The 24,707-nt window shown below is 37.6% G+C and overlaps 1 protein-coding gene across 1 annotated transcript; it reads right to left on the reverse strand.

The window, feature by feature from the left end:
- Window positions 1-5,186: 5,186 nt before the first annotated feature.
- LOC108364196 (uncharacterized) lies at window positions 5,187-10,961 on the reverse strand. The gene is made up of 2 exons (XM_017617789.1): window positions 9,676-10,961; window positions 5,187-5,241 (listed from the first exon to the last, which is right to left on the reverse strand). The coding sequence occupies exons 1-2, from the start codon at window positions 10,959-10,961 to the stop codon at window positions 5,187-5,189; spliced, it is 1,341 nt and encodes a 446-aa protein (XP_017473278.1).
- Between the last annotated feature and the right edge of the window lie 13,746 nt (window positions 10,962-24,707).

Below are 24,707 nucleotides of genomic sequence, written 5' to 3' on the forward strand. Positions count from 1 at the left end.
TTACGTTCGCTTACAAAATGTTCAGCCTCTCCTGCTTCACTAATAGCGTTTTCTTTTCTCGAAAAAAGGCTGCACTTATTCTATGTTANGCAGCATTAGCTTTTCGCCTTTTGAAGCAGTTTTCTAGCGTATGCCCCTTCTTGCGGCAAAAATTACAACGTAAAGCTACTTCAGCAATACTCGCACTCTTTGGAACATGTTCGAAATTCACCGTTTTACGTTCGCTTACAAAATGTTCAGCCTCTCCTGCTTCACTAATAGCGTTTTCTTTTCTCGAAAAAAGGCTGCACTTATTCTATGTTATGTTAGCGCTGTCACATTTTCATGTTCTTTTCTCAGCCCTTTCACAAGGCGTCGTGTTCTTTTCTCAGCAGGTTGCGCTCTGATCCGGCGAAAGTTCTGCGTTTTCTGCCCTCCAATAAACGTGAGGGTGAGAGTTGCATGGTTGATTTTTAATTTAATCTTGTAAAAATGCAATTATTTTCCCTTTTTTTGCTTTAAAATTGTTAAAGACTTACAGGTCAAGTGAATAATTCAGCTTTGTTAAGTTCTATAAATAAATTGTGATGGAGTAGTATATTTTCTGTTTCATTCTCATATAAATAACGCAACATTTTCTCAGGTTTCAGGGCAACACAAAGCAAGAGTTCCCATATAAAAGGGCAGAACTTTTTTTGAGAAAACAAAACGCTATAAGTAATTGCTCATAAGACGAAACCTTTTGCCGGCTACTCTCTCACGTATTTACGCGTGCAACATACCAAACAGCATATCTAGTTGTTCTGCTTCGGCAGGAACATTCTGAAGCTGCGTAAAAAATGCTCGCTTCTTCCTAATGACGGTGTCCGTAGACTCGTTCTTATTTTGTTTTATTTCAAAAATTTCAGAATAAATGCGCCATGCTGGCTTTGGTGGTGAAAAGCTTTCGCGCGTACGACCACAGTATATACAGTAATAAACCTTTTCGCAGTTTTTCACCAATTAATCCCCGAGGAGTACTTTTGGGTTGTGTGCAACTGTGGGGAATTTCGCCTCATGATTAGAAAAAGTTCTTTTCGAGGATGAAATATATGAAATTATGTGTTATTTATGAACAAAATGTAGGTGAAGTATAATATCACTGCTAAACTAAGAATAATATCAATAGTTAAGTAGGTACATAATTAACGCTTGTGTTTCCATAAACTGGAAAACTCAAATCGTAATTATAGCACTGAATGGAGTTTTCCGAAATGTAGATTTAAAATTTAAGAAATCTCTATTGTAAGATTATATTTTTATGAAAAAAGTGAATTTTATGTTTTGCGAATTTATCAAGTAAAATTCTAAAATTCCGAATATATTTAAGTCTTAATTCCAAAAAAACGAGTTTTGTATAGTTATAGAGACTCCAATTGCTGCCAGCGCATCCGCCCAGACAGCTCATTAAGCACATTAATATCGACTTGATCAAAGTATAGAATATCACAATTATCAATCATACACACATACAATAGTAATTTCTTTGAATTGCTACTGTATAAATTCAAGACATGCGTTTGCTTGGAGACTCCGTTGGTTATGGTGGTCATAACTTCAGCCAGCACATTCAATGGTCCATTACCCGGAGCTGCTCCAACATGATGATGTATAGATTTAAATGAGTCTAACATGCCACTGACTCTGGCTACAAGCTGGATATGGAATTCACTACTCGGAAAAACTTCAAATAATGTGCTTTTTACGTAAATTTGGTTTAAGTACTAGCGTTTTCAGTATTTAACAGTTCATTACCATTTACGGTGTTATATAACCAGTTAAACACTGAACTATGATGATCTGTATTAGTATCTGTATTAATAGAGAATAATATCCAATTTTGCTTTTTTGTAATTAAATTCGGCCACTATTATATAGTCATGTCTTGTGCCACTCTGTCATAGCACGGTTGTGGCTCCATTTCATACCACAGTAATTTTGTATACAACTCTGAATCAACAAATTTCATGCTCCTTCTCATTATCAACCCTGATCACATTTTAACCCCGAGGAGTACTCAAAAAGGTTTATTACTGTATATACTGTGCGTACGACGTCGGCAAAATCAGCAAACTCATCCTTTAGACCACGCCACCAGTCTGCAGCATAACTCTCAAGCAACATTGGCATACCTTTAACCCTTAGACGGGCAAGAAAGAAATATCGGGTTTTTATTTTTAGGAATTTTTGTTTCAGGATAACTTTGTTACACTGAACTCATATTTGAAGGCCACTTGCACATTTTTAATTGTTGGGGCGCTGGGTTCAAAAAATTGATCACCGTCTGTAAACGGTCTTGCCTGTGTAAGGGTAAAAAATAAACGAGGTGTTTCATAGATATAAAATGAAAGGAAACAATTTTATTCAAGCAAAATTACTGATTAACACAGTTAAAAGTATTGTAATATTGATTTTGATTGATTTTTTTAAATATTTTTCTTTATGACGAGATGGTTTATTTTGTGAAAATCAACAATTTTTGTAATTGGTTTTTGAAAACTTATGTTGAGATATATTTAGTAAGGTGTTAAACATACGAGTTTTTGCAATAATTTAAATTTTATTGCAGATTCCGATTGAATACCTATACCGGTATAATATTTGTACGGAAGATGTTTCTTTAAGGCGGCAAACCCCTAGAAATGGGCGTGGCAATTGTATAACTAAACTTTGCAAACCGCAGATTTTATTGCGGATTTCAGCAGAATATCGCTTCGTTAACAACATTTGTACCACAACTTTCCTTAACTTTAAAACAAGTTAATAGCCCCGCTATCAAATTAACCTGCGAAGATGATTTAGTGCGCTTTCGCTAGCTATAAGATTTTGCTTTTATGTTCCTTCTGTTATGTATTCATTGTTGTAAAGTTGGCACATCTCAGTTTATGTTTGTTTGTTCTTAATCTTGCTATCCTTTATGTTTTATAGTTGCTTTTGTTTATACGCGTGAACTATCATGGTTGTACCCAGCAGCAAAANCGGTGCCCACAAGATATGGTAGCAATTGCTGTCCCAGCTTATTAGATTACTTTGCTGTATCTGATCCTTCTATTGTTTTGAAATTTGACCAAATATCTTTTATATCTGATCATGACTTGATATTTTGTTCTTTTGACGTTAAGCTTGATCACTATGACGACAATACCTATGTATTTGACTTCTTTGACTACCGTTCCTTAGATGTGGNCGTGAACTATCATGGTTGTACCCAGCAGCAAAACGGCTAACATTGACAATTGTAGTTGTGCAAAGGTGAACATTATGTGCGGTCAACAAACGGGTTTGAACATTGTTCATTTTAATGCGCGCAGCCTTAATTCTGACAAAAAATGGATATAGTAAGGAACACTTTTGAATTGTCTCCAGTCGATGTTATATGTGTATCTGAGACGTGGTTCAGGTACAATGTAAGCAGTGTCCATTATGATATTAATGATTATAAGTTGTTTCGTTCTGATAGGGTAGACAGAAAAGGTGGTGGAGTTGCTATTTACTGCAAAAAGCACCTAAAAACCAAACAGGTTTCGCAGTCACATTCAGAAAGAAGCTGCGTGGAGTACCTGTCTGTCGAAATGTCTAGCCCCTCGTCCAAAATCCTATTGTTTTGTGTGTATAATCCCTATTAGTATTTCAGCCTATGTGACTTTTTTAATTCTCTGTCCACTGTTTCTGTAGATTATGACCATAACATTCTTTGTGGTGATTTTAATGTGAACCTGTTATGTCCTGATTCTACCAGTGCTCGTTTAATAGATGACATCTCCTCTGTTGGGTTGTCTATGGTTAATTTGTCGGTGCCCACAAGATATGGCAGAAATTGCTGTCCCAGCTTATTAGATTACTTTGCTGTATCTGATCCTTCTATTGTTTTAAAATTTGACAAAATACACTGGTCGACGGCCAAAATTTACCAGAGACGCCGTTATGAAATTCTTATGTNATCTTTTATATCTGATCATGACTTGATATTTTGTTCTTTTGACGTTAAGCTTGATCACTATGACGACAATACCTATGTATTTAACTTCTTTGACTACCGTTCCTTAGATGTCAACAACCTTTTCAGTGGCCTGTTGCAGATCAATTGGTCCGATTGCTGGGGTCTCAGCACGGTCCATGAGAAGCTCCGTTTCCTGAACGAAAATATACTAAATTCGCTCCTCACTCATGTCCCTACCCGAACGCCCTACCCTAAAAAACGCAATAAATATTATAACATATGGAAAAGGAACCGGACAGATGAGAGCTGGAGTACTTTCAAAGCAATAAGGAATGAAGCTACCTCGGTTATAAGACGTGAAAAGAAAAAATTCTTTATAAATAAGCTGGATCCCTCACTACCTAATAATGTATTGTGGCGAAATCTGAGAACACTCCGCGTCCATGCCAGTGACAAATCAGAATGCTCGTTGAGTCCTGAAACGCTTAGCGTTGCCTTTGCTTCTCCGCCGTCATCTTGTCTCCTTACGTCCGATTCTGTAGCCCAGGACGCTCTTTTGCTGGCGAAAAGTTTGAGTTCATTGCTGTGAGCGAGATTGATGTGGTGAAATCTGTTTTTAAGATCAGGTCCAACGCAATCGGGGAGGATGGCATTCCGATTAGATTTGTGAAGGTAATCTTACCGATTATTTTGCCAACCTTGACACACATAATAAACCATAGTCTCACCACGTCCTGTTTTCCCGATGCCTGGAAGATTGCTACTGTGCCTCCTGTAGTCGAAAATAAATCCGCATCCAGCCCTAATGATTTCCGACCCATCAGCATACTACCAGAATTGTCTAAAGTTTTCGAATCTTTGTTATCTGAACAAATCTCTTCCCACCTCGGTAAATTCAACCTTATATCCCCATTTAAATCCGGATTCAGACCCCATCACAGCTGCTCTACTGCAATGGTAAAGATACTTGATGACATTAGAATACTGTTCGACAAGAACCACTTAACTCTACTATACTTTCTGGACTTCTCTAAAGCCTTTGATTCAGTTAGCCATGAACTACTGTGCTTTAGATTAAAAAAACTAATTTGGGTTTGGAGAGTCAGCAGTAAAACTGATGCGTAGCTATATGAAAGAGAGGTCTCAGCGTGTCAAAGTTGGATCTCAAATATCTGAACAAAGGCCTTTGTTCACGGGTGTCCCACAAGGGTCAATCTTAGGACCACTACTATTTAGTTTGTTCGTTAATGACGAATGATGGACGATGTCNCGCGCCTACTTGGCTGCGAAATTTCTGAATATCTTAAAGCTAGAAATTGCATATTCCTTTTTCGTCTCATGACAGATAAGGCGCCCAAATATCTATATGAAAAATTAACGTTCCCCTAATCCACTCGAGTAAAGGACTTGATTGTTCCTACCTACAATTGTCCCAGCTCTGCACGGCTATTCTTTGTCATTGCTATCCGCATCTGGAACTCTATACCATCACATATTCGCAGTAGTTTAAACAAAAGCAACTCTAAAAATGTTCTGTATGCGTATTTCCGTTAGCTTCACTTCAGTCCCTGTGATGTGCTCCCTATGTGCTTGTTTAATTAAGTCTTATTTTAAGTATATGTCCTGGAATTATAGAGCTCACTTAAAAATACTACTCTGTTAATTATATTATGTTACTTTTATTTAGTCTTAAGTAATTTTGGTGTTTTAGTTATATATATGTACTGTTATGAATTTTTTGTTGCGCTATAAAAGATCTTTCTTTTGATCTTATTGTGCCAATGATTTTATTAATAAATGAAATGAAAAATTAAAAACGAAATGAAAAATTACGTTAAGATGAAGTCTTTACGATCAGCAGAACCCGAGATATAAAGATTGGAAGAAGTACATGATTAGTCAGAATCACGAAAAAGGTAAACTTTGACAGATCATATCTCCGAAGAAAAAAAAAGACGAAAAAAATTCCTCGAACACGTATAGCTTATTTCGTGTACAGAACCCACAAAAAACATTTAAGCGAATCGGGGACACGACATATTTTTTTTACGAAATCCGTCCGACTTAAAAAAGAATGGCTCATATGTAAGTAAACATTTTTAGGTACCATTTTTAGCCACATCGACTTTTTTTTTAGCTCTTTTTTAGCCCTTTTTAAAGGAATTTGGCTACCACTAAAAATGTTTCGCGGCAACACTGATTGTATCGCGCATTACAGTTGCTAAACGTTCCCGTGCGATCGTTTGTGGTATGACAGCAGGCATCAAACGTTCAAACTGCTCCGTCGTAAATGACATAGCCAGTGTTGCCGTCGAGAATTTTCAGAAAGTCGCAAAAAAGGGCGACGAAGAAAAGGGTCACCAAATTATTTTTGCCCTTCTTTACTAGTAAAACAATAAATCTGTTTAATTTAAAAAGAAAATGGCGGGACAAGATTTGCAGAAAACAGGGTTGTACTCATAAATCTAGTTGATGTAAGGAGAAGAGTTGCATTTCCTATACACGTTTTAAGTGACGAATTTTTTCGAACTTACAGGAGGAAATATATTTTCATAGCATGGTTCTGTTAACATTTCTTAAAAATCTCTGAAAAGGGGCAAAAGTCGCATATAATTTTGGAAAAGGGTCAACAAATCTAAATTTTCAAAAAGTCGGGTCAAAGGGTATTGGCGCTTAAAAAGGGCCAAATTTCCCCTTTAGTCGCACAACGGCAACACTGCACACAGCCATAGTACTTCATAGACTTGTACTTCGTCGTTTAAAAATATCAGAAAAATTGGCCACTATGTTGGGCGCCACTTGTAGTATTTGATTTTATAAATAAATGTCTCTTTATTTCGATTTTGAAGGTTAAAGTACAGTATATTTTGCTTTGCTGCTTTTATGCTTAAGTGCACATTTAAGATACCTACCCCAAAATGAGCATCATCGGCATTCTTTTTAACATATATAAGGAAACTGCTCCGATAGATGCACTCAACATACCTGCACATTGCGGATACCTGTCTTAAAAATTATGCAACTAGTATCAATTATCAAAGAAAGTATTACGCTTACCTGCACTGGCTTTATTTATTTTGCTCATCTCGCAGAACAGCGAAAATGGCTATCAATTTATGTAGTTATATAGATAATTAGATACCATTCGTTAAAAATTTCGCTTGCTGTAATTTCTACGTGGCAAGTGCTCCTCCATTATTTGGTTTCATAGGGACTCGGATACCTTCCTCATTGAAGTAGTAAAAAAAATTCGCTTAAGTGCCTTTTTCGGTTAAGTGCACAAGTTTTTCGTGCAAAGAAGGATGGGCAGCTAAGCAAAAAAAAATGTAATAGTATTTGTGTTCACAATTTCTTTGTAAATTATCAGCAAAATTAAACAGTATTTGCGGTTAAGAGCAGCAGTACAAGCAAAAGTTGCAATGCAAAGACCAGCCACCGCTATTCATCTAGCATTGCATCCACCTTGTAAAAACGATACTGCTGTGTAATGCACTTAGAACGGCTAACTATCGCTCACCACGTTGCTTGCACACGCCTAGTGATAGGACGATACGAGTACAGAATATCGATACTTTTCATGAGTACTGAGTAGTATTTTTGACTTTTTGACAAGTACTGAGTAAATATCGTGAATGCCAAAAAGTATCGACCGCTTAAGAAGTTTTTTAAGTACTTTTTTTTTTTAAATTACCCAATAAATATTGTGGGGAACGTTCGAATATTGTCTTCGATATCCAATATGAATGTTGTGAAAATGAACATAACGCTCATTTACTTCAATAATGTCATGATAAAAAAAACCGAAAACTCGAGAAAAACGCCTTTAAAGTTTTAAAACACATACATATGTATACTCCCATAGTAATAACTAATCAGGGCCAAAAAGTTTAAGCTTTTGCTTGAAATAGCTTATTTTGCTTTATTCAGGGTTTCCAAGCTTAATTTTAACGATCACGCTTATTTCGCTTATTTCAGTGTATTAAGCTAAGTACAGACCTTTTAAGTAAATGGTCAGGAAATAAATTGCTATTATTTCGTGTGTGTCCAATCAGTTTTGACATCTAATACTCTACAGCCTGCTGTCACTTTTTCCTTACGAAATAATGGAACGGGCTTATATTTCTGTTGAAAACAAGGATGCCTTGTACTCTTCAGAAACAAACTTTAGCAAACCATAGTAAAAGCGTAGAAAATTTCTTAAGAACTTCGTACTGTTTAAGAAAATTTGGCTAAATAAATTTTTCTTGGATATTTCTTGGGCTTTTTTTATTCGTCAAACTAACGAAATATTTACAAATAATAAAATAAAAACAGCTTTAGTTTTTGTGTTGGTGTTGGTTGATTTTTCCGACAGGGTGGTAAGATGATTTATTTTGGAACGAATTTCCAACATCCCTTGTCAAGTTTGGTTTGCAGACAAACCGGTTTCGGCGTTGTGCCATCTTCAGTGTCATTTTTCGTTCTGTCTGGTTCGAGATTTGTCCCTAATTTATGTTCATTTATCTTAGGTAATGTGATTTTCGTCGATGATTAATTACTAGATATGCCATGGTGCCCATTTTTTTTGAAGCAGGTAATAGGTTCATCTTCGCTGTTTCGATATTAACATCCATTATGTTGTCGCTGTATGGTTTTTGCCTGCAGGTAGGTAAAAGTCAGTGATTTTTGCCCTGGTGGTGCTTTTTGGTGTGTTCGGAGTGTCCATGCCTGTTGTTTTGTTGTCATTTTTCTTTTTTTCGTAAATCAATTTTAAGGGTTCGAATATAACATCCGATGCGGTATTTGTTTGTTCGTTTATTATTTTGCCGTCGAAGGTTTTTAGTTTGTATATTTCCATATTTTCTAGGACGTTTAGTCGTTGGCCTTTATGTTGTACATGCAGTAGTTTCGCTGCCTTTCTTATTTGCGTTGGTGAACATTTGTTGTTAAACATGTGGTTAGCAAAATTTGACTCTGGTATTGCGCTCGGTTTCTGTGTCTTTTTGTTATAGTCTCTTATATGCTCGCGGAATCTTGTTTTTATTTTACGTCCTGTTTGACCTATGTAACTATGCTGGCATTTGCAAGTTAGTTTATAGACTCCTTGTTTATCCAATGGATCTTCTTGATTTGTGGTGTTCCGTAGTATCCGTCCCACGTTGTTATTTGTTCTGAATGATGTGCGAAGGTTGTGTTTCTGGAACAGCTTTGCAAGTTTGTACGTTGACTTTCCAGTATAGGTTAATACCGCCCAATTTTTGTTATTGTTTTCTTCTTTGTTTGGCTTTTTGTTTTTGTGTTCCCTTCGGATTTCTTCTACCAGATCTCTTTTGTATCCGTTATTAGCCGCTATGGCATATATTGCGTTCAGTTCTTTGTTGTATCCTTCTTTTGTTAGTGGTATTCGCTCAATTCTATTGATCATCTGTCTAAAGGCGGCTTTTTTATGCTGATGAGGATGGTTCGATGTATTATGTATTATTGTATCTGTGGCTGTGGGCTTCCTAAAAATTTCATATTGCAGACTGCTGGTGCTTTTATTTATTTTTATCGTCAGATCTAAGTAATTTAGCTTTCCTTGCATTTCTTGTTCCATTGTGAATTTTATATTGCTGTGCTGTTTGTTGAGGTATTCCAATATCTGTCCTTCATTTTTCTTTGTTATAAGACATATGATGTCATCTACGTATCTGGCGTAGAACGTCGCTCCTAGTTGTGATGTAAGATACTCCACGTACCTTTCTTCCAAATTCTGCATGAATACCTCCATAAGGATCGCCGATGTGGGGTTGCCCATGCCTAGCCCGTTTGTTTGCATGTATATGTTGTTGTTAAATTTGAAGTAATTTTGATGCAACGTCGTTCTGAGTGTATTAGTTATCTCTACGGCGATTTCTCTGTTTCCTGTTTTTTCAATCAGTATTTTGAATACGATATCTATTGTTTCCGTTATTGGTATCGATGGGTATAGATCTTTTATGTCGAATGATACCAGTTTAGTATCCATCGTGATCGCTGAGTCTTTTATTTTTTCAATCAATTCCGTTGTATTAGATATTGTGTACTTATTGGGCAATCCAAGGTTGTCCTTTAGTATAGTTTTTAAGTGTTTTGATAGTTTATAGCTTGGGGCCGATCTGTGGTTTATGATTGGTCTCATGGGTGTGCCAAGTTTGTGGATTTTAGGTAGTGCATTCATCGGAGGAGCTGATGGATTCATGATTGTCAATGTATGTATTTGGTTCGGCTTTATTATTTTTGTAGCTTTATTTATCGTATCTTTTATTGTGGCCTGGTTTTCCTCAGTGGGATCCTTTGCTAACTTCTTACATCTAGTTTCTTTGATAAGCTGTTCCGTTTTTTGTATGTATTCATCTCTATTCATTAGTACAGTTGTGTTTCCTTTGTCAGCTTTGGTCGTGATTACGTTGTTGTTTTTTAGTTTCTGCTTCAGACCTTTAATTATATTGCTTTCTTTGCTGTGGTTTTTGTTTCCTTTGGCTTTGATTTCCTTTTCAAATAACTGTTTGCACCTGTGTCTAGTGTGTTCCTGTTCCTCTTTCGGCAGCATAGATATAGCTATTTCCGCATCTACAATTGTCTGCTCAATTTCCTTTTCCTTATTGTAATTCTGGATATTATGTTTGAGCCCTTTTTCTAAAACTCGCGATTCTTCTTTGTTGATGAGAACTTCTGTAAGGTTTACGAACCTGGCATGGAATTCGGGTTTCTCTCTCTGTTTTTTGTTCACTCCTTCTTGACTCGTTTGTAACTTTTCTAGTTTTCCTTTCAATTTCTTGTACTTTTCTTTCATGGCTTTCCTTATGCGCGTTTTCATTTGATCAAAAAGCTCCATTAAGCAGTCGATTGGTATGCGCTCCGCTAACTCTAAATGAATTGATAGCAACTCTTCGTTTGTTTGCTCCTTTTTGGCGTAAAGACTCTTCAATTCGTATGTTAAGTATATTCTCTCTGCCTTCTTAATTGTTTTCCTGCATACCTCTGTATTCGATCTGAGCTTCATTTGGGCAAACTTTGGTGTGACATTCAATCCGAGACATTGTTCATTAAACCATATATTAGCCTTTGTGTTGTGTATTTTTAGTAGACGTCGTTCGTATGTGGTCAAAAGTATGTTGGTTCTGAGATAATAAGCCTGACTAGCCTTATTTGTGTGTTGGTGTTGGTTGATTTTTCCGACAGGGTGGTAAGATGATTTATTTTGGAACGAATTTCCGTCATCCCTTGTCAAGTTTGGTTTGCAGACAAACCGGTTTCGGCGTTGTGCCATCTTCAGTGTCATTTTTCGTTCTGTCTGGTTCGAGATTTGTCCCTTTTTAGTTTTTATTAACCCGTAACTTCAATTGCATTTCCGCTTGGATACAAAAATTTTTAAACCAATGGCTCGTCTCTACAAGAAATCTTTGGTATTATTGAAGAGATTTACATAATTTATCTCAAATGCTGAATAAAGAATATTTAAAAAAATGGAATCAACCAACGCAGATCTTCATTATTTGAGAATATCAAGCAACACTTGTACGTCCAATACGTTTTTCAACTTAAGTTTTTTTGTTTTGCGAGCATATTTGCAAGCATATTTATCAGTTTTAGTGCTTATCTAAGCGCTTAATACATATTTTGTGCGAGTGAGCTACTGGTAATTGACACAGTTATGAAATTTTTACACAACCTAGAAGAAAACGTAGCGGTCATTTCAACATAGGGTTCGGTTAAAATCTTTTAAATAATTGGAAACGAATCTCTTGCCTCACCTTCGATAATGAATGGTGGAAGAGGATGGTGTTCCGATTCGACAACTTGCCCACTCCCCAGCATAAGGCAGCCGTCGTTAACCCATGTATTCTACCTTCGTTGTGAAATCGAAATCCAGCCCATTCTTGAAGAAAATTTGTATGAAAGAGAGCTTATCGTCACTAGACACGAATAAAGACGGGAGCTCAAAGTTGACCGCGAAAAAAGATGCATAAAAAAACTTCAGCGAAGAAAGACTCTTAACATAGTTGACGGCGAAGAAAGACGGGTTAAAATATTTGACGGCGAAGAAGGACGCGTAAACTTATTTTCCCGCTCAACTATGTTTGTCGGTGTAACAGTATGTGAATTCCCTAAAGATATTTGGGGAATGATGCTAAAGTGACAGTCCAAGTGTAAATCTATGATTACGCGTCTTTCTTTGCCGTCAAGGTTATACCATGTTGTGACCGACATCGGAAACATGTTTTCGTTGCTAAAACTGGTTTTCGACCTAAAACTAGGGATACAAATTTTGGGGAGTAACGTCGATACATCGGTAAATTAATATCGATGCTAAAATACATCGCCAGAAAAACATCGATATATCGATGGTTTCCGATGTTTAAAAATTTGTTAGGTTGTAGGCACATTAAAAGTAAAATTTAATACTTTTCATGTCCAACTCAACCAAATTCAATTAGAAAAATACTTACATATGGATGTATTTCCCTTTATTTATTTACCATTCCTTTACCCTCCCTATAAACAGAACAAAAATTAATGCCGTCGTTAGTTCGCTGAGCCTAAAGCTGTCTTTACATGAGGAGATTTTTTGACAGGCGATAATCGCCTGCAAAACTTGACTTGCTGTCTACTTTGAGGCACCATGAGTCACACGAGCGACTTTTCCGGAGCAATGTTGAATCGCCTAGAAAATAGCCTCATGTAAATCCAGCTTAAAGTTCCAAGGCCCGATTTATTTGAAATTTCAACGGGATCCTGGTCCTTTTTTAATGACTAAGTAAGCATTTTTAATATCGGAAGATAAGATTATTTAAACTCGGAATTTCTGAATGTTCCTTAAAAGAATAAGTAATAAAATGCATGGCCGGTCAAACAATTTTAGGAGCATAAACCGATGTTAAAACATCGCTAAAACTAGCATCGATGTATCGTCAATTTAGCGATTTTGGGAAATTGTAAACACCGATGGCAAACATCAAATTTTGAACTGATATTATCGATGTTTTAAAAATATCGATGCATCGTTTGAATCCCTACCTAAAACTTGTGTTTTCGTCCATGTAAAATCTGTCAAACGAAAACCAGTTTTCGCTGAAAACTACTTGAAAACTCACGTTCCTCTAATTCCAATCGGTGTCTTCACTAGTTTTTTTTCGATTATTTATCGAAGTGGAAGTCATACTTTATCATCTTTAATGCGCCATTTCGGATTTATTGTTAATTGGTTGGCCTAAGTAAAATAAGGATGAAAATAAGAGGTTGTAAATGAAAAGAAATTGAAGGAAAAGTATTTTGGTTTGGTTTTTGTGTAGCAAAACTGTAATCAAAAGATATAAGAAATGTCAACGTAAACACTAACAGCCGGTGCGAACAGCCTTCAGCCCAAAATCCCAAAACTCGTTTTGAAAGTGTTTTCGTTGTCGGTAAGAACATCGTATTACGCGTCTTTCCTAAGCGTATTTTTTCGTAAAATTTTTTTACGCGCCTTTTTTCGCCGTCGAAGCACTAGCGCGCCTTTATTTGTGTCTAGTGGTTATCTTTCCGTTAGAGAATGGGCTTCACCACATTTCTTTCTCGTTTTCTAAATTTGCATTTAATTTTTAAAGTAAAGTTATTTATTAATATAAGCGCCAAACAATTATAAAATTTGTGTTTAAGAACTTGAAATAAGCTTTTTGTTCTTAACATTTAATTTACGCATGTAAAACTAAACTTATTGGAAGTTCATTTCATAAACTCCCTTAGATCAGAAAAGTAGTGTTTATTCAATTTACAAATACGAAGAGGTCAAAAAGCAAAGCAATCTGATTTTTGTTTCCTTTTTGCGTTTGTTTTGAGAACACTTGGAAGTACGAGTATTATCGATCCTTTTTTGCAAATATGAGTACTGGAATCGATATTTTTAGAGTATTCTATATGAGTACTAGTATCGATACTTTTTTAAAAAGTTCTATCACTACAACGCGCACGCCACGTAGTAGGTCTGCATACTCCTGTAGCTCGTTTCTGTAAGAGTTCTCTACCAAGGCAAATTGAGATATGAGTTCGCCACCCTGTTCTCTACTGCTAATGAGTAGTAGAGAATGACGTATATTCTCTACCAGTAGAGAAATAATCGGTAGAGAAGAGTTACAAAAACGAGCTACTGATCGCCAAACACTAATGAACGAGTTTCTGCTAAGTGTTTGGTTTTACAGCATTTCACCATGGTTCAATTGAATCATGCGTTACGCTCTTGCCTGTATACCAATGGTCGGACCCACGGTTGCCATTTCCAATTTATTTTTCGGACCAAAAAATTTACCAAATGGTAAAAAATTTACCAATTTTGATTACATGGGGCAATTGATTGGAGGGTATTCCTCTTTATCAAGAAAGAATGCCAATTCAGATTTTATAACGATTTTTTTTATATTGCATCCAAAGTTAGAGCTGCCAGATATCTCTGTTGCCAAACCGGGACACTTAAGGGGGGGAGAGGCCTCTCGCTCCCTTCCCTTTCGTTCCGACAAAAATTACGTACGAAAGGATGTAGTAAAATTTTATTTTGACAAACAAAAACAAAAACATAAAAACATGAGATCATGAGATCATTACAACGTACACCAGCAAAACAAAACAATTTATCACAACTAAAGCACAGAGAATTTTTCACAATGCATGTACCTTTTTTGTTCCTTATAAAAATACACACACATACAATACATGAGAAAACATAAAAATTAAATTTCTAAACTTTGTGCAAACCTGGGGAAAATGCAATAAATTTGCATACAAATTCGCAACTTTCTATTTAGAGTTTTTTATAAAAATTTTGAAAATGAAGTTTTGCAGCCCATAAAAATTTAGTTGATTTTTGGTATTGTTTTTACAGAGTTCTTTCCATACAAACTATGTTCGACATTTTTTTGTATGTGGAAGACACTGTCAGCAAAAAATAAATCCATAATTGGAAAAAATTGGCTCAAAAGCTACATTTTCAAAATTTTTCTAAAAGATCTGATTAGAAATTGGGATCAGATGAAGGAGTGTCCGAGCCAATTATTTTGTACGGCACGGTACTAGGTTTCACGGAAAGAAAAAAAATTAAATACAAGGTAACATTAAAATATCAGTCATTTGTTTCGTTGCTGTGAACTTGTTTCAAAACTTCTGGCTTTTGCTTAATATAGGCTGACTTCCAAAACGTCAATTGCTTTGCATACGTACAAAGTATAAGTTCCATAACGTCGAACTACAAAATATTGACAATGTATACTGCTCCAAAACGCAACCGAAAAGTTATCGAAACGCATCGCTGGAGCAATCAGCGCATCAGAAATAAAGTTGATGCTTCGTTTGTTATTGGTTAGCATTGGTGTTTTAGAAATGGAAAATTCAGAAAAATTGTTCATTGCTATATTGAATATTTAAAATATGCAATGTATATGGTTGCAATGTGTCGCAACTCTGCATATACAAACAGTTTGAATACCGCAGTATAACAGTTTCCAAACATTGTATTGATACGTTTTGGAAGTCAGCCATAATTGTAAAACTCTGTGCATGTCATTTTAACGTATTTAGGTAATTATATTAATCATAAACTATTGCTTGTGCAAAACGTGCTAAGTTTAAAAAAATTCCCATATGAAAAAGCACCAACCCAACTCGTAATACATTTAAGTATACAAATTTTAGTATTTAGTATAGAAATATTCAATTCAAATACGCCAATATTAAAATGGAGCGCTTTGCACTAAACGGATGCTTTTTCGTTATTAAGTTAAAAAAAAAAATATTTAAATTCCATGCTCCCCGTAATGGGATTTGAACCGTGACGCTCTGGAAATTAGTAAATTGTGGCAAGCATCTTCGTGCACTCAGCTACAGCCTGACATGTAAATGTGCATTCAAATGCTCAGTTTGATTCAACACCACGTATGCGTGGTATGAAAGTATTGTTTTTAAATACGAACATTTTAAGACGATAATCAAATAAAAAATAAATATTCATGTTTACTATGCGTTATTTCCCCCAGTAAATTCATAAGATTTTTCTTAATATTACAACGCGTTTTCTCTCAGTGTAGTCATTTTTATTCAAAATTTGTGCAATCAAATCGAAAGCCGAGACACTTAAACGAAACCTGGGACATTTTAAGGTTGGACCGGGACACCGGGACAAATAGTCTAAAACCGGGACATGTCCGGGAAAGCCGGGACGTCTGGCAGCCCTATCCAAAGTGCATTACAATTGTATATGGGCAAATCTAAAAAATAGGTACACTCACCAAAAAAAAATGTTATTTTTAAATTTGTGAGCACACCTATGTTTTATATATCATTTTATTCGTATTCTCTTAATAAATTGATTAATATAAGTGTTATCCATTCTCATCAAGTGCTTCAAAAGTTAGACGAGGAATAAACATGAAATAGAAAACAAAAGAATAAGCTGTTACGCTGTTCAAGTTGTAAATTTTGAGCAAAGATTTTGAAAGTTAAACTCACTTAATTAGGACGTTCTAAATTCAATGGCATTCCCCGTTTTACCAGATTGGCTCCGGTTTTCGAGATAACGGTATTTGAAAATTTGATTAAATTTTAAGTATTTTATAAATAACTCCCTCAGTTTTGAAGTTATTTTATTTAAATTTTGCACATAACAGTTTTTTAATATTACCTTAATTATTGCTTCAAATTATCGAAAGTGCACCCACTTTAACGTATAGCTCCAATACAACTGATTACTCAGATACGTGCTTTTGCGCTATGACTCTAACTTCATATCTTTTTTTTTTTTTTTTTTTTAAATTTGTTTTTATTTATTGAATCTGCCCTGCCTAAGAGCCTAACAATAAGTTTTCGAATCTTAATCTATTCACTTAATTTACATCCCCTAGTGGGGATGAGTATTTTCTTAACTGGCCCTAAGAAAAGATTACGACTGGGCTGGTAAGTCATTCCTACGTAGTCTTGAGGTCCTGTTGACACGCAATAAAGATCTTGCTAAATGATTTGGGTGCGCTAAAAGCTTCGATACATATTTCGTCTTCCGTTGTTCTATTTCGGTTCGTACTTCTGGTATTCTCAAGTCGCGGTGAATGTTCTCATTTCGCATATACCAAGGTGCTCCGGTGATTGTTCGAAGGATTTTAGATTGCGCACGACGAAAGATTTCGATGTTGCTGCTGCTCGCGTTTCCCCATAACTCACATCCATAGGTCCATATCGGTTTTAAAACTGTATTGTAAATAAGCACTTTATACTCCAGACTCAGGGGTGAGCGAGAGTTAATAAGCCAGTGGAGAGAATTAGCCTTCAGCTTGAGATGAGTCCTTTTAGCCACTATGTGGTTTCGCCAAGTAAGTCGCCTGTCCAGGTGGACTCCTAGGTAAGTGACATGATTGCTTTGTGGTATTTGTACGTTGTTTAAAGTCAAGGGCGGACAGTTACTCTTATTCAGTGTAAATGTAACTTGCTTACATTTTTGCTCGTTAACCTTTATTCGCCAGTTTGCGAGCCAATTGGCAACAGCTTCCATATGATTGCCTAGGAGCACAGTTGCTTGTAGAGGACACTTGGAGCGACTGATTATGGCAGTGTCATCGGCAAAAGTGGACATTATCAGGCGGTCGTTTGTAGGAATATCCGCGGTGTATAAGACATACAACATCGGGCCAAGGACACTGCCTTGTGGCACTCCAGCTTCGATTGCATGGGCTTCAGAAATGGTGGTGTTACATCGAACTGTAAACTTTCGATTATAAAGGTATGACTTAAGCAGTTTGTGTGTGCTTTGTGGGAGTAGCATTTGTATTTTATACATAAGACCATCTAGCCAGACGCGGTCAAATGCCTGGGCGACGTCAAGAAATATTGCAGCGCAATATTCCCTCTTTTCAAACGCTGTTCGGATTTCAGTTGTTATGCGATTTACCTGCTCGACTGTTCCATGTTTTTGCCTGAAGCCAAATTGGTGAAGTGGTATTATATTGCGGGCTTGCAGATGTGGGGAGATGCGCAGCATAAGAAGTTTTTCGAATAATTTCGACATACACGGTAGCAGGCTGATGGGCCTATATGAAGATGGCTGCGTTTTGTCCTTTCCGGGCTTTGGTATCATCACAATAGTCGACTTTTTCCATTGGTGAGGGAAATGACAATGTTTAGTGATTGCGTTAAATAGCATACAGATGCAAAGTACAGCACAATTTGGTAGCTCAATAATCATTTTTGGGGTTATTAAGTCGTGCCCTGGGGCCTTATTTGGTTGCAGTTGATCCTTAATTACTTTTGAAACTTCTTCAGGTACAAATTTCAGCGGCTCAAATTTTGACACATTGGGTACGGGTGGAAGTTGAAAATTATTAGTTGCGGGGTTTGGCCTAAAAACATTTTTTAGATGAGAAGCAAAGGTGTTTGCTTTTTCTGCGTCACTCCGAGCCCATTTGCCATTGTGGTCCCGTACTGGCATTTCAGTCTCTATTGGCGCATTTAGCTTGTGGTGTGCTTTCCATAACGAGTGCTTTGTGCTAGTCGGTGAGAGCTTTTGGATGTACCGGTACTGTGCGTACTGTTCCTCGTTCTTGAGGGCTCTCGTCAGTGCATGTGTGGCCGCCTTGAGCAGTTGTTTTGATGCTGGTGATCTATGAGTCTGCCATATCCGTCGTAGGCGTCGTTTTTCCAAGACAAGCATTTCAATTTTCCTATTGGTTAAATTATATTTTTTATTTTGCACATAACCTTTCTGGGGTGTGGAAATGCTAGCGGCTGCTCTAAGTGTAGATTCAAGAGCGGCTATGGAGTTTTCAATATCGGTCGGCGTATCTAAATTTGGATCGAGGTCTATATGCGCTCTGATATATTTTTTATACTTTAACCAATTTGTAGCCCTTGTCGTGAGCATATAGGGTGACTCTTTTTCTTGCGGCTGATGCCACAAGGTGAAAAGTACAGGTGAGTGGTCTGATGAGAGATCTGCAACTGATTCTGTACTAATAAGGCCGCGAGGAATTTTCCTTGTCACCGCAAACTCAATCAAATCTGGCAACTTTTGCGGGTCTGCCGGCCAATATGTAGGCTTTCCAGGAGAAGCGTAATCGAGTTTGTTTCTTCTACATATAAGCGCGTCATATAATTGCTTGCCTTTAGGGTTGGACAAGCGTGAGCCCCAGTGAGGGTGCTTCGCATTATAATCACCTGCAGCAAGGAAGCGCTCTCTCAGCGAACTGAAGAAATCCATAAACTGTTTTTCTGTTATCGTGAAACGCGGGGGACAATAAACCGCGGACAGCGTAATATCACCTTGCTTTGTTTGTACGCATATTGATGTTGCTTGCAGATATTTCTCGGCAATTCCAGTCAAATGATGGTGTTTAATCCGGTTTCTGACTAAAATACCAGTTCCGCCATGCGCCTTTCCATCTGGATGATTCGTGCAATAAAAGGTATATCCCGAAATGTCAAAATTATATCTATTAGTTAGGTGTGTTTCAGCAAGGAGCATTATGTCAATTTCCTTGTCCTTAAGAAATTTTGACAGCTCTAGTTTGTGGCGAGGAATGCCATTTGCATTCCAGAGGGCTATTTTAAGTAAGGTCATTATCTTGTTTGCTGAGTAGCAAGCAGGTTGAGCAGCGTATTTTGATTTCGCATGAGTTCTTGCATTGTGTTTTGCATGAAAGTCATGTAATTCATCATGCTTTGTTGCATCGACGCTATCATAGCTTCGATATTGGATTGTTTACCATATTGTGCATGGGGATGCTGTTCTTGCGGCGCAACTTGAGGTGCAGTTTTTGTAGGGGCACGGTTTTCTAAGCCTGATTTTAAGGCACTTGCAAACGAGACGCCATTGACGGTGTTTGATAGAACTGTTGGCGACGTGGCTCTTTTGGCGAAGAAGACGTCAGGATTCGTTTGGGAGGGTACAAAGGCATTCGGTACATTATGAGTACGTATGGAAGCCACGCGTTGGTTGATCCGGTTTTTTAACTCCTTATAGACTGGACAGCCTCTGTAGGTTGCTGTGTGATTTCCACCGCAGTTACCACATTTTTTTGCACGCGGGTCTTCTTTGTTTGATGTGCAAGTGGCAGAGACATGTAGCTCTCCACAAGCTACGCACACTGAGCGAAGCGTGCAGTAAGACCTAGTATGACCATACTCCTGGCAGTTGGTGCATTGTACAGGGCCATTTCCCTTATGCGGTTCTTCCACAGTTATCCTACGATGCAGCAGATATTGTAATTTATAAATTGGATGCACATCGTTTTTGCCCAGAGGTTTGTTTTCAGGCTCGAGCTCAACTTTAAACATAGGTTGAGGGATTTTGTTCCTATTAAAAATATTCACAGCAGCTTTTGGATTGAAACTTTGATCTTTAAGTGCTTCCAAAACTTCCACAGCTTCAACGCTTGGTTCGATACCTTTAATTACAATTTGTAGACCTTTTGCACTTTTAAGTTGGTATGTATAAAATTTTGTGTTTGTGTCATTCAGGTATTTGGACACTGTTCGAAAATCCTGTTCGGAATAAATTTGTACTTTAGTTTCGATTAGCTGTGTGAATTTTTTTACAAGAGCGCTTGGATTCTCTTCTCTTATAAAAATGGGCGGAGGTTTGGCATTAGTAGCTTTTGCAGCACCTTCAGAAATTTGGCTATTCACATCATCGGCATTGTCACTTAGCAGTGCAAATCTATTCGTACTGACTTGCTGAGTTGAGGTAAGGCGGTTTATTTTTGTCTTACTGCCCGTTGAATTTTGCGGACTAAGTTTTCTTTTTATTGTAACATAGCGGTCCATTCCAGTCTGTATGGCCGCATTTTTAGTTGTTTCGTTTTTCAACCTTTCTTGCGCTTTACCTTTGTTGCCAGTGCTTGCACTCAAGTTAATTTGTGCTTGTGCAGCAAGAATAGGCCGGGCTGTTGACACCGCTGTGCAGTCGGCAGGTACCGGTGTGTTTGTTGTTGTTGTTGGCGCGATAGAGGTAGTGAAACATGTCACTGTACTAGTTGTTGTTGCCGCTATATTTGGGGATATGTTATCGCTTACCGAATTTGATGTAAGCGTTGGGCGTGAAATGTGATACGGCACAGGTGAAGCGCACTCTTCACTCCAAGGCATCGGAGTCGTCAATGGTAAGTTTGGAGGACAAGTCCGCTGACCTGAATCTTGAGGGGGTTCGAGGGTGGTCGATGGATTGGGCTTTGCGCTTTCGCTGTCACTCTGGGACCGAATAGAGAAATATGCGTTGTTGCGTTGAACTGAAAGCCGGCGCTCATTTTGCTCGCGTTGCTTCTGAGCTCGGATTTCAGCTTGACTCATCGCTTTCTATTTTCATTTGGTTTGTTTGTTTATTTTACTTATTTATTTATTTATTTATTTTTTTTTTTGTTTTATTAAATAGCACAATATTTAATGACTACGGAGCGAACTTAAAAACACGTCCGCACTCTTCGACTGTTCAATAGACTTCATATCTGAATAATAAATTGTATGCGTGCTTTATGTTAAAGTGAACCTATACTAAATTTTTACCTGCTTAATTGGAGGAGTTATAATGCAAAACAACGTCCCTGGTCAATCAGTTGTATGGGAGCTAGATTTTAGAGTAAACCAATCTCGATAATTTTATGAGATAGTAAAGGAAATGTGTGTTTTTTTACCCGGCAACTCTGGTTACTAGAATACGTGATTTTTGCTAAGCTCTCTTTAAAGGTGTTCAAATAAATAGTTTACCAATATATAAAAAGTTGGTGTGGTATCAATTCAACGGACCAACAGGTGTTTCAACGCTGACGCATCGAGTTCGACTGCCAAGTGAGTTAATAAATACATATTTCGTCAGCATTGGTTGCTGCCGTTGGAGGGCCTATCATCTGTTGAGGATCGCCGACTGCAAAGGTGGGAGTGGAAGCTAGAGTCGACTGTGACTGGGATCGTCAAATTGTTGCAGCATCTACCTGTTGCTGCTCTGCGTTCCGCTGAGGCGAGGTGATCTTGCTAGTGCAATAAACTTTAGCGCATAGTCGAAAGCATTTGTTTTGGTTGTAAATTACTTCTGTAAGAATCAACAGCGCCATCTGTTGGCGTTTCAGCTGCGCTAATTTTGCAAGTCAGTGTTTAACAGCTGTAAGAAGCAATAGCGCCATCTGTTGGCATATAGCCGTGTTAATTTCTGCAAGTGCTAATAGCAAATCAACAGGGTTGCCGCCTCCCTGCAGTAATACCAAAATTTTTAAATTTAAAAAAGGATTTGGTTTGCGGTTAAGACGTGTGATAATCATGCAACGTACACCGACGTCACAAGCAGCGAAACGTAAAGTGTCTGAAACTTCTCCTGACCTCTCTTTGCATGACATTTTGGCTGCGATAAACAGCATAGAAGGCAACGTGAGCAAAAAGCTGGAGGGTTTAGCCACTAAAGATACCATCAACGACTTGAAGCAATCGGTTGGGGTTCAAATAGAAAGTCTAAAGTCTGAAAATGAGAAACTTAAGGCTGAATTGATGCAAATGAAGCGAGATCGTGAACTGGACAGGCTGGAATTAAACCGTTTGGTCGATGCAAGTAAGAAATTGAACGTTATTGTGAACGGTTTGCCGAAGGAAGCCTCACCTAAAGCAGCAGTACAAAAGCTTTGCACTGAAAAACTAAATTTGCGGCATGTAGAAGTTAGGGAGGCGCGCCAATTATATAGTAAAAATGAGAAAATGGGAGTGATTGCGGAGTTCTCTTCTGCAGAAATGGCAAGCGAAGTTTTGAAAAATTCAAAGAAATTATCTGGTACGAAAATCTTCCTTGAAAAGGATCTCAATGCAGCTAAGCAACAAAGGAAGAAAGTGCTACTTCAAATTAGAAGAGAGCTTTTGTTGTTGGATCGTTCACACAGAATTCTTGTCAAAAATGATGCAATGTGAATCAACCGAAAATGGATGGCTTTTAACAACAGTACCGTTTTAATGTGTGAAGGTCAACCGGCTGTAGCTTTTCTTCAAAGCCTTTATGGTAAAAATCTTTGCAAAATTGATGTTACGTATGAAGGTATTTTGAACAAGATTGAATCAAAAAACTATTGATGGACAGTTATGCTGTTACACACCTAGCAATGGATAATAATGCTTGTAAAATTAAATCAGTATCACAGTTTAATATTATATCATATAATATAGCTAATTTAAACAGTAAGCTAAAATTCAGTAACTTTTTTACGTTTATTAAATCATTCGATATTTTCTTTTTGTTTGAGACCCACATACTTGCCGAAGACAGAACAAAATTTTCTCACCATTTTACAGATTACGTTTTACTTTGGAAAGATGCAATTAACAACTTCCCTGTCCAATGAGTCATATGTGACTCACGAGAGCGTGTTGAAATAAGTTCATGAGTCACATGTGATTCATTTTTGTGTACAATTGTGTGTGACGTTCTTCAGCATGTTAGAGCAAAAAACCTGTGGACGTGGGGCATTAACAAAATGCAATGTATGAGGACAGGGAAGTTGTTAAGATACACAAAGCAGGCCGCGCTAGCGGTGGTTGTCTTTTTGGTTTCAAAAAAAAGCTTAAAAACGGCTTATAAAATTAAGTTTATTAACGTCTCTGGATGTGTTGTACTTTCAGTGAATCTTCATTCATGTACATGGTTAATTCCACAGTACTTGAATTGCAACAATTGGTATGAACATTTTCAACATTTAGAAAACTTTTTCGCTACTGAGCACCCAGACTCTTTTTGTGTCCTTGGTGATCTAAACGCACGCGTGGGTAAACTACAACTAAGTGAAGAACACCTACTGTCTGGGCTACCTGAATTCNTTCATTCATGTACATGGTTAATTCCACAGTACTTGAATTGCAACAATTGGTATGAACATTTTCAACATTTAGAAAACTTTTTCGCTACTGAGCACCCAGACTCTTTTTGTGTCCTTGGTGATCTAAACGCACGCGTGGGTAAACTACAACTAAGTGAAGAACACCTACTGTCTGGGCTACCTGAATTCTCGGAAAGTAGGGATTCAAAAGACTCAGTATTAGATACTAATGGTAGAAAAATTCTGAGCTTAGTGGAGGATGTGGGGGGAGTTATCTTGAACGGAAGGATATCTGGCAATACGTGTGGGGAGTTCACGTTTTGTGGAGCTGTAGGATGCTCGGTTATTGACTACGCTATATGTTCCTTTGACCTCCTTCCGCTTATTAATAGCTTTTCTATTGGTAAAAAAGAATTCTCTGACCATATGCCGCTTTTAATGCAGTTCTCGGTGCCGGAGAAGGAAGACACGGATTCTTTAGGGGTTTGTCCTGCAAAGATACTGTGGAAGTCTAAGTTAGCTCATAGATATAATACACTTATTAGCTCTTGCCGAGCTGTGACTTTGCCAATGCAGAGGACAAAATTGATGTTTTGGTATCCTCCTCTTCTTCTTTTTTGGCGCTGTAACCGCATAAGCGATTTTGGCCGAGTTCAGCAAAGCACGCCAGTCGTTTCTCCTCTGTGCCAACTGACGCCAATTGGGAACGCCAAGTGAAGCCAAGTCCTTCTCCACCTGATCTTTCCATCGCAGTGGGGGCCTCCCTCTTCCTCTGGTACCACCAGCGGGTTCCGAGTTGAATACTTTCAGAGCTGGAGCGTCGGTGTCCATTCGAACGACATGACCAAGCCAGCGGAGCCGCTGTATTTTAATTTGCTGCACTATGTCCATATCGTTGTAAAGCTCATATAGCTCATCGTTCCATCGTCTGCGGTACTCGCCGTCGCCAACGCGTAAAG

This window comes from Rhagoletis zephyria, unplaced genomic scaffold (assembly GCF_001687245.7).
Source record: "Rhagoletis zephyria isolate East Lansing unplaced genomic scaffold, Rhagoletis_zephyria_1.1 Rzeph_scaffold_01490, whole genome shotgun sequence".
NCBI classification, from domain to species: domain Eukaryota; kingdom Metazoa; phylum Arthropoda; class Insecta; order Diptera; family Tephritidae; genus Rhagoletis; species Rhagoletis zephyria.